The 11217-nt window shown below is 44.9% G+C and overlaps 1 protein-coding gene across 3 annotated transcripts in view; it reads right to left on the bottom strand.

The window, feature by feature from the left end:
• Window positions 1-121: 121 nt before the first annotated feature.
• fam184ab (family with sequence similarity 184 member Ab) overlaps window positions 122-11217 on the bottom strand; it is a 93865-nt gene continuing 82769 nt past the window's right edge. For 2 of the 3 annotated variants that reach the window (XM_076272489.1, XM_076272486.1), the window contains 5 exons: window positions 7970-8087; window positions 6580-6684; window positions 5213-5300; window positions 5044-5155; window positions 122-308 (listed from right to left, as the gene is read on the bottom strand). In XM_076272489.1, coding sequence (XP_076128604.1) covers window positions 227-308; window positions 5044-5155; window positions 5213-5300; window positions 6580-6684; window positions 7970-8087 — 505 coding nt within the window. In that variant the 3' untranslated portion in view covers window positions 122-226. The remainder of the gene's footprint in view (window positions 309-5043; window positions 5156-5212; window positions 5301-6579; window positions 6685-7969; window positions 8088-11217) is intronic. The other variant, XM_076272487.1, reaches the window with a different exon arrangement.

Here is an 11217-nt window from a genome sequence, read left to right as displayed (position 1 = left end):
CCCATTCACAGTGAAGAAAACAAAGAAAAACAAATAAATAAAAATAAATAAATAAAAATGAATGTAATGATGTTTTATTAAATAATAATTCTCTTCATTTATTTGTTGTTTTTTTTGGTCTTTTAGGAATTTTAGTTGGTTCTCTTTTGTTTACATTTTGTTTTTAGTTTGCTTGTTTTTCGTTTATTTTCTTCGTTTGGTTCGACATGCTCTGGAGTTGCGGAAGTCAGAAAGAGAAGTACTGAGCGAACCACTCCTGCCGCTGGGCATCTGGGGAGGCTAGGGGTGACTCTTCTGTCTCAGGAGGGCTGAGAAGAAAAGGGAGGAGAGAAAGAGAGAGAAAAGAAAGAAAGAAAGAGGGAGTGGAGAGAAATCCAAAGGGGGCACAGAAAGATAAGAAGATGAAAAGGGAACAGATGAGCAAAAAAGAAGGATGAAGGCAAGAGGGGGAAGAGAAAGAGATTAAGGGTGGAAAGGACAGAGAGAGAGAGAGAGAGAGAGAATCACAGGAACAGCAGTTAAACACGACAGCATAAAGGTGACCCATACTCATGCTAACAGATATTTTGCTCATTCCTGATTGTACTCCTGAGTGAGAGCCAAGATTTGAGTCAGTGCATTTGTGTGAGTGTACGTAGTGCACGTGACTACAGGAGATTTTCCTGAATTCCCTCAGGCGTACACGTCTTCATTTTGTCTCTGAAATACTAGCAGCAGCACACCCTGCTCTTTTTTCATCTGCGTCTCTAGAGGTCTGGCTTCCAGCTGTGAGTCTCATTTTGTGCCTTTTCATTTGTGAGAAGTCCTTGCAAATACATTTCTTGTGCACCTACAAGTACATGAGGGAATATGTGTGTGTCAACTCTGCTGTGTCTGTATGTTGCATTGCTAGTGCCTAACACAAAATGACTTCACTGAACTGCTGAGTTAATGCTTTTATTAGGTATAAAATATGAAGTCTTCAGAGGCCCTGTGTGAAGCCGTGTCATTGATTTCTCATCTCTCTCTCTCTCTCTCTCTCTCAATCTGTCTGGTCTACTGGTGGACTGAGATGGTCAGACGCCGCTCGACCTCTCAATGCTCGTTCGTGAACGTCCACCAGCCGCTCACAGTCATGGGCAGACGCCTGCCCAAGAAGGGCCTCAGTTCATCCAGTCTGAAGAACAGAGAAGAGTGGGAGAGGGTGAGGCTGGTCAGAGCTTATAAACTGAAATAAATCATGTGTCAGTAGAGCTGACCCAAAGGTGGGAAGGGGTGAACAGTTGACTACATACTAAGGGCTTTTGAGGTGTTTGAGAAGTTAAAAAAATGTGTAAAACCTCAACTGTGGATCACTTGGGTTAATTTTGCTCCCCTGCCTGCCAATAGACCATTTGTCCCCAAAGGGTTTTATTCAATCTTGAGCAAGGCTCTGTAATGAAGGATTAAAACAATGAAAAAAACTGTGCCTGAGTTTATGAGAAGATTCCAAAGTTGTTCTATCTAGTTCTAAATCCTAAATAGCCTAACCCACACCTGGATTCAGACACGGTGCCTGAGAAGTTGAATTCCTTACCCACAGCACGTCTGGCATCTCTGCTGCTTATTATTTGGGCAAACCCTTTTCAGGGGTAACCGTGCAAATGGCTGATTAAGGATTTGATATCCTCAAATAAAATTCCTGGGTTTTAATTTAGTTTAGGATAAAATTGCACATAGCAGTGTGGACTATGTGCTGCAGGCTTACAATGTAATTTTGTTTGCGCATACGCGTGTGTGCCACTAGTCTGTCTGCGATGTAGGCCTACGATGAGAATGTTATCAGCTGAAGTGTCGGAGGTGCTGTCGTCTATAAGCAGTGAAAACAAAAGACAGGCAAAATTACCATCCAGGCTCTGCTACAAAGAAAAAGAAAAGCTTCTGAATGCATTAGGAGCCATTTTCATTCTGACAGCCGCCGTCGGCTGAAGTGCCTGTCACGGGCTGAGGAATGCTCGCCCATTTTTAATGTATTGAAATGCACGGGGCGCCTATCGTTTCATAAATCACGGCCACGCTCAGGAGTCTTGACGTGCTCCGGTGTTCGGTTGTTCGAGACGCCATGGCGCTTGCACTTGTGTCTTTTAGAATTCTCTGCCATCGTCGGTTTTCCTGACGGTTCCTCTTGAAGTACAACTTTCACTGCTAGCCTCAAAGTTTTTTTCTTTCCTTATTTTTTATCTCTCTCTCTCTCAGATGATTTCCATAGCAGTCAAACCCCGCTCGCCTCAGAAATGCTTTCATTTCCACCAAACTCAATTTGGTACTCAATTGAGCTTGCATCTCTCCGTGTGTGTGTTTTTTTTTTTCCATCATCAGGAGCCGCTACCTGAGCTGGACCGAATGGCTTGAACTTCATAAGCGTGCTTATAGCAGAGTAATTGAACTGCGAGCGCTCTGTGGCTTACCAATAAAGGAGCAGACGGGGAGTGCTCCTGCATTACTATGGATGCTGGCTTGTGAACCGAAATGCACAGACTTGGGAGAGGGTTGCACTGTGTTGCTATGGCTGACGCTGCCTCGTGTGTTGTGTGGTGATAATGCATGTGTGATTTCGCAGTCAACACACGGGTCTCTGTCAACTGTCATGCTCTCTGAAACACAAACATCTCTTCCTCAGCCTTGGGTGTGATGTGTGTGAGTGTGTGTGTGGACCTTAGTTTTTCTGCCTGTTTCGTCTATGCTTGAATCACTATGTGTTTCCTGTATGTGCATCTATACACATATACATCTATGAAGATGTACTGTTTATGTGTTGATGTGTGGATGTGTTTATGTGTGTGCATACTGTGTGCTTCTTCATGCACTGATTATATTCACATGCTGATGTCCGTGCATTGTGATTGTGTACATCTTGTGTCTGTGACCATGGGTTTGGCTGTCTCTGTGTGTGTGTGTGTGTCTCTGCTCAGCCGAGTAGAAAACCAGGTCACCTTGGCAAGGGTTGAGACAGACAGGCGGGGTGTGTGTATGTATGTAGTGTGTGTGTGTGTGTGTGTGTGTGGGGGGGGTTAGGATGGAGGGTGACCAAGGCGGCGCGCCTGCAACTGATCCACATTCATGACAGCATGCAGCAAGGACAAGAGCAGCAGCCGGCGTACAAATGCACCCACACACACACACACACCCACACACACACACATGCACACATACAGTACACGTGCACACACGTCACATGCGTCAGCAGCAGTAGCACCCAGGGAAGATCACAGGCGTTGTCCGAGACAAATATACACAGCAGAGCAGCTCGGCAGATCTGGCTTCAAGCGGTTTTAGTTATGTAGTGGTATTACATTCAGCTATGTCTGTCAGTGCAGACCCAGAGGTACTATAGCTATTAAACTACTATTAAATTAAATTAAATTACTTGGCCTGAGTTTCAGTCTGTCCTTGGGTCATTTCTTTGGTGTTGTTTCACCCCTTAAAATCCGTCATCCCTTGAAAATACGACTTGATAAGCCAGATCTGTGCTCTCAAAAAACAATAAAGCAAAACAAAACAAAAAACACATTCAGCAAACACAATCCACAACATGTCTTGTAAAGCGAAACGTCAGGAGTTTTATTGATGGATAAAAAGCAAAATGCTGCCTCAAGCAAGCAAACAGTACAAACATCCATATGTACAGGCACCAAAGCACACCACACAAAAATGATATATCAGCAACATACATCATTTCAACTTTTACAAGCTCCACAAAACAACAAGTACAACAAGTGCATTTCAATATACAGTACAAAGGATAAAACACTGTATCCCCAAAATGAGAGCAGGTTAGCCATATACATTCAGTAGAGTTTATGGGAATGAGAGGGTTAACAGCAGCCATTCCAATGCCCGAGCCCAGCAGCCTGAATGAGTTGTATAACTTCCAGCACAGACACAGATGAGCACAATGAACCAGGACAACACACACGAGAGAAACACACACGAGACAGCAGACCAGCGGACAGCTGGTGGCCATTCAACATGCTCCCTTTTTGCATTCCAAGGCCATTTCCAAAAAAAAAAAAAAACATTATAGATTTATATAAATATATTTCATTTAAAAAGGCTTCAGTTATGGGGACGAGTCATACACCAGCTAGCATAAGTGTTTGTCCTCTACATAAGCCCTTTGAAAGGAGTTCAGCAGAGACATCCCTTCTGTTCAAGCTTTTAGAAAGAAACTGAACTGGCAGGGGGTTGGGGTAGACAGGGGCAGCAGTGTGTGTGTGTGTGTATGTGTGTGTGTGTGTGTGTGTGTGTGTGTGTGTGTGTGAGAGAGATGGGGGCGCTTGAATATGCTGCCAACGTGTGGCCAGAGACTGGCAGGGAGCACCCACTCCATCAATCTCCGATCGTCGCCCTCTCGGGACGCCAGCGCAGGGTGCCAAGAGGGTTCGAGGAGGAGGAGGAGAGAGAGAGGAAGAGAGAATGTCCCATTCCTCCTCAGATGGAATGTTAATGGCAGGGGAGAGCTGTCCCCGGCCAGGCCGTCTGTCTGACAGAAGAGGCCCACGGTCATCTGTCATTTGCGCTAATTGCTGTTTTGGCGGAGATCGTTTTGTCATTTTCTTCTTATAAGACAAAAAAAGAGAGAGAAAACGAAAAAAAAAAAAAAAAACTATTCCCTGTCCCTTATTTATCCAAGGTGAGTCTGGGATATGGTTGTCTCGTTTCTGTACCACTTGAGCAATCGGCCTGAGTTTTGTTTTATCAGTGTTTTATGGCTGAAAAGAAGGGATGCCAATGCTGCTTCCAGAAAATTGTATGAACGTTCAAAAAGAAAACAAAAATTATATATATATATTAGTAGAGAAAAACAAAAATAACAGAAATGCTGTTTTTGCATCCATATCTTTAAGCCAGGCCCCCACAGGAGAGTTAGTCGTGCGTGTAAACGTATCCATGTGAGATCCTCTATGTGTGTATATTTGTGTGTGTGTGTGTGTATATGGGAGGTGTTGATGACTGAGCATCTGGCATGAAGTGGAGTGGGGTAGGTGGGATGGGTTGGGTGGGTGGGGTCGAGGCGGAGCTCACCTCGTGAATTTCTTGGGCTCGTTTGGGGGGGTTGGCGGGTGCAGGAGCTTGCTCGAGTTCAGGTCGAGCTGGTGGACAGGGGAGTTGGGGATGGGCTCCAGGCGGGTAGGCCCTCCGCCTCTTTCCCCCCCTCCACCTCCTCCACCGCCCCCACCCCCTCCACCCCCACCACCGGGCCCCGTCCCTGTAGCCTCCAGCGCCCGCAGGTTCGGGGAGCTGCTGAATCGGCTTGCCGATTTCTCATTCTTTCTCTTTTGCTACGAGAGGAAGGGACAGCAGGAAGGAAGGAGGACACAGGAGGAAAAAAAAAAAAAAAGGAAAAAAAAGGAGTTGGGAGAGGGGAGTTGGGAGAGGGGTGTTGTTGAGAGCGACTCCACGTGGCAAGACGTAAACAGCATATAGCTCTCTCTGTTTCTATGTTAGCAGCATCACTGATCTCTCTATCGCTCTCTCTTATGAGGATGAGTTGATGTTATTAGGTCAAGAAAAAGGTCAAGCTCGCACCAAACATGTCAGTGGGCAGCCACGACTGTTCACAGCAACTCACCAAAATGATAACATGAGTCAAAAAGGAGATGTGTTAATAAGAGTAGGCTACTGAAAAAAAAACAAATGTTCATACAATGGCTTGGAAAGCAAAGAACTGGATGTCTACACAGGCACATTGAAGACTCAAACACACACACAAACAAACACACACACACGTAAACTCACATACATGTACAGGAACCACACCACACATATATGTAACACTGAACCAAATATTGGAAGTTATAGAACTTGGATGATGTCAACAGTTAATACATTGACCATGCAGAGTGATCAGTGTGACTTAAGACAGGGGATTGCCGTGGCAACACTGGGATGGGACACTGAGTGGTCTTGGCTTTTTTTTTGGACATTGCAATCCCATGGACATGGCGACACCTCGTCTCAATCCTGTGTTTGAGGGCTGACGCAACGAGCCGTAGACATGACCCACCAGATGTCAAAGCGTAAAAAAAAAAAAATAATCAGTTTCAACTCGTAGCTGCATAGCACCGCTCACATTTACTGGCTGCTATGTCACGAGATGAGACGGTGACAGTCTCCAGGGGTGTGAATATTTCTCATCAGACAGATGCCTTATAGGCCATCCTGGGCTATCAGTAGCATCATGTCATCTGATGCGTGATGTCTACTGCACGGTTGTGTCAGCCGAGTAAGGTGGGTGGTGTTCAGGTTCAAGTGTTAACGTGAAAGGCAACTTGTGATGAGGGTGGAGTTCATAACTCCGAAAAGCCAGTCGAGTTAGTATGGCCTGGATTGGCATGCTCCAGATGGGATGGGGCTGAGTGTTCTGAACCATTCTTCTGGCTCTCACTAAAAATATACTGCATCTTTCTGGGTCTTAGTATCTGTCTCTATCTCTGTTCACTATGAGTCCATTAGGCGTGTGGTAACCTATCAAGGAGAGAACTTAGACCTGCTGAGTGTGCACAGAACTGGCCTTCCGTCCCCAGGCAGAAGGGGCTAAGAGGCAGGCCATTATCTTACCTTGATGAGGGGGTTTATTACGCCTACGTTGGGGTTCGCGTTGAACACTTTGTTGAAGTTGGTCTCCCGGTTCACTAACTCCAGCTGATAGAACTTTTTGTCATCCTGTCGACAGTGGGTGTGGGGTGTGGGGGGAGAGGAAGGAGACAGCGATTACACTCTCTTAGGCAATTCATCAACTTGGCACGCATACATGAAGAAAAAAAAAAGAGAAGACAACAGATAAAACTTGCTCATATTTCTTGGCCAATCATCTTTCAATGCTTGTTGTTGAGGGCACATTGGCTCTCTCCGGCACGATATTATAAATGATAGCGTCCAGACTGAGGAGGCCTAATAGATTTAACTGCACGGTCGGCTGATCCATGCGGAGCGGAGGGCGACCGCTGGGAGGGCCGGGTGAAGGAGAGCCCACGCTGTGGCGAGACCGTTGCTGCTCCCTCTGATGCCCAGCTCCAGCTCACTGCACCAGACTGTGTGTGTGTGTGTGTGTTTGTGTGTGTGTGTGTGTGTGTGGGGGGGGGACAATTTCCCTCTCTCACACGAATAGTGTAACTTATGGAAAACTAATACGCTATAATATTTTCCCTTTACTCACACTTGGTGTAGTAGTAGTATAGTACTATGCTATACTATTTTTATATACTAAACTATAATACACCACTAAACTGTAATATACTGCACTATGCTATACCATATTATACGATACAATAGTATGGTATAATATAGTATAGTATAGTATAGTATAGTATAGTATAGTATAGTATAGTATAGCATAGTGCAGTATATTACAGTTTAGTGGTGCATTATAGTTTAGTATATGTAAATAGTATATTATAGCAATAGTAGTACAGTAGTGATAATATCCATGGTACTAGCACGATTGCTACTATTGCCAGACTAAACTATATTATCATATTCTATAAACAGAAAGTATTCAGACCACCTCACATATTTTACATTTTGTGGCTGTCCACTGTCCCCATCCAACCTGGCTAAGTTTGAGAGGAACTATAGAGAAAATGGCAGAAAATTCCTTAACCCTGGTGTGTAAAGATTGTTGAGTCAAACCCAAGAAGACTCAAGGCTCTAATCGCTGCCAAAGGTCTGAGTAAAGTGTCTGAATAATTATGTCAATGTGATATTTGTATTCCTTGTCGATGAAGTTCATATTAAAGTTAATTTACTTTGTCCTATAGGGTATTGAGTATAGATTGTACAGAGAGAAAATGAATTCCAACGACTGCAAGGCTGCAACAAACCAAAATGTGAAGGAAGTCAATGGGTCTAAATGCTTCTTGAATGTGCTGTACACTGTACGTATGCCAATAGTAATACTAGTAGTTCAGTAGCCATCCATGACCTAAGCAGAGCAGAGCAGAGCACTCACCACCAGCTTCTTGACCAGCGACTCCCGCTCCGTCACCATGTCCTTCAGCTCCGCAATCATCTGCAGATCCTCTGGACGGCTCTCGCGGTTCCGGAACTTATCCTCGGTGCCCTCCAACCTGAGAGAGAGAGAGAGAGGGAGAGAGCACAGAGAGCGGAGCGTCCGTTAACGCCGGCACGTCCTGCTGCAGTGAGGCGCTCCTGCTGGTCTATTAGAAACGGCAGCTCCAATGGAAAACAACAAAAAACACCTGCTAATCCAGACAATTTAGATCTGTTGACACCAAGCTAAAAGGGAGCTACAGGCTAGCTGGTCGTTTCTTGGTGTTTTATGCCCGCAACGTTGTCTTCAAGGCAGCGCTGCCTGGAAGGCACTATGGTTAGGCATTGGTTAAGGTTAGGGTAAGGGTTAGGTTTAGGATAAGGTGCCTTTAAGTCGACGGTGGCAGCGCTGCCTGGAAGACAACATTGGGTGCATAAAACACCATCGAGCTAACTGGTCTAACCCACTTCCAGTCAATTATGCTAAGCTAGGCTAACGGTGTCAGACAGAGAAGAGAAGGGTATATATCCTCTTATCTGACTCTGGGGTAGACGATAAATAAATACATTTCCAAAAACGTTGGCATGTTTCTTTAATTAAAAACGCATAGAATGAGGAGTTTGCCTATGCTGGGAGGGCCTCTGTTAGATCCACCTTTGCAAATGAGGCACATTATGTCACATAATCAAAGTGAAACATGCTGTTTTTCCCCCTAAGCCTGAGAGTGAACCCATTTAACGCTGCCGAGTGTCTTCACTTTGATGACTTTCTGCCATTTCACTCCAATCAACGTTGGCACATCAACACACACACCGCTCACTCACCTCCCACAAAAAAGGCATGATAAACGGCTCCGGGGGCCTTTTTAATTACACACGTGTATCGTCGTTAATAGTTTTTTCTTTTAACATCGCCAGGAAATGAATGAGGATCCAAAGAAATCAATAGCTATTACAACTTTTTGCCAGTAAGAGGTACAGAGCTGTGATTGATGCGTGGCTTAATGTAAAAAGGAAAATGTTCTTTCTGTAGTTGTTGAAGCATGAATCCATCAGCAAGGCCTGAGAGTTGTGTACAATCAAAGAGGGAAGAAGACTTAGAAGCAATTTTTAAAAGAAAAAAACTTCTTAGCCCTGAAAACTTCTTTCATCCATCCAATGCACGCATCTTTCTGTCTGTACCTACGATGTGTTTTACAAACACTTGATGTTTTTTTCTTTGATGTTAATTCTGAGTTTGTTGGGTGTTTGTGAAGAGTAAAACCGTTTCTGTATTGCATTCAATTTTTTCGAGCTACCTTTTTCATTTACTTGTTGTTGGATTGCCTGATTAAATGTGGAGGTCCAATCCTCTTAACTGTTACTACGTAAAAAAAACACCATCAGTCTGAATCTCAATCCGTCCTCTGACCCTGAAGTGTGCCACAGGAGAGAGATGGAGGCTGAAACGGCCTGCAGCATTAGCATTTGACTGTGATAAATAGGCTATAATTTCACTGTGCTCACGGCCTACCTCAAAGAACAAATAAGACTAATCACCTAGAAAGCACCAAAGGCAAAGCCACATAAACACTAGACTAAAAAAAAAAAAAACAGCCCTTTCAGGTTTCCTTTTTTTTCTTCTTACGGACACGGGAGCTTGATGTTGGGAGGGGGGGGGGGGGTGTGTGTGCAGTAAGTGGGCATGGTGTGATGATTAATTGGCGAGGGAGAGAGTGTGCATGCTGTCATGAAAATAGATTTGTGTGATGCTTAATTAGCGAGACACAAATTGGTGTGCTCGTGGGAGGGGGCCTTGTGTGCCAGCCAGGCAGCTAAACAGCGGATGAGACACAACCGCGGGGGTCACAGGTCAAAGGTTCCCTCCGCCCAATTCAAGCCCGGCCCTTGAGTGTTGCTACGATCAGCTCACTGTAATGTGCAACACTTAGATGAGGACCCAAATGTATGACAGCGCAAAGTCCTCACGGCGGCCCAGACCAATGGAGCGACAGCGATGTCTCGCTTTTTTTTTGGCCGCGCAACATGAGGTTATTTATATTAATAGCCTCATTAAAAGTGAGGGCTGCCATTAGCGAGGACAAAAAAAAAAAACTAAAGCTAACACGCTGATTAAAAAATACGATAACACCATTTAAAAAGTCCTCTGAACCTCCAACAGTGATTTGTTATTTCTGGTCGAGGACAGCATAGTTTCACGCGGATGGAAATTTTGACTGTAGCGCGTTTGGAGGGCATGAATTAGAGCTCTCGCCATTGATTGCGATACGTGCAGAGAGGCAGGGAGAGAGAGAGAGATGGGTGTGCGATGATTTCAGCGGCAGGCAGCATGGCACATGGAACTATTTTTATCAGCCGGCTGTTCTCTGCAGAAACGGGAGGGTTTTTTCCCCTTTTTTCCCCCTGCTGTTGTTGTGTAGATGGTGCTCTCAATTCAGGCAAAACTAAATTAGGTCACACTGACAGTGCAATCTACAGTCCCTCAGCTCTTCCACTGAGGTGCGTACATCTGTTATCCCCCCCTCATCCCCCTCCACATCGCTGCCTTCTCACACACACACACACACACACACACACACACACGCGTACATTCACAGTGAGCAGATGGAAACATGGGGAAACTGAATTGTACACATTTTTTTAATGCTTCTACACGCTCAATATAGATCTGTGTGTTCACGTTGAATGTAAACAGCAGGTAAATCGACTGCCAGGGAAGACGTGACAGTTAAATTGTGTGCGTTTACACATGCGCCCCGCCACGTGCCCAACTATCCAGAAGCCATGTTAACACGCCTCCAGTGCACCTGCTGCTCTACGTTAGTGTTCTGTGTGTGTGTGTGTGTGTGTCGTTTGTGTATGAGAGTGGGGAGTGTGAACATGTGACTTACAGTACTGATGAGCAGAAGATTGAGGACACCTACGTCACCTCCGTTCCAAGTTCATAAAGACGCCAACACACACACACACACACACACACATACACACACCCTCTTCCCTCTCTCTATTATCCTTCTCTACCGTCCCCACCTCTTTTCACTATCCTTCCATCTTTCACTATCCTTCTATCTCTTTTCACTATCCTTCCATCTTTCACTATCCTTCCATCTTTCACTATCCTTCCATCTCTTTTCACTATCCTTCCATCTTTCACTATCCTTCTATCTCTTTTCACTATCCTTCCATCTTTCACTATCCTTCCATCTT

The sequence above is a fragment of the Alosa pseudoharengus genome, unplaced genomic scaffold (assembly GCF_046254945.1).
Source record: "Alosa pseudoharengus isolate Yale_2024_CS ecotype anadromous, Long Island Sound unplaced genomic scaffold, YU_APseudo_1.1 YU_APseudo_1.1_scf_7, whole genome shotgun sequence".
In the NCBI taxonomy this organism is placed as follows: Eukaryota; Metazoa; Chordata; class Actinopteri; order Clupeiformes; family Clupeidae; genus Alosa; species Alosa pseudoharengus.
This window is presented reverse-complemented; position numbering and strand designations above follow the sequence as displayed.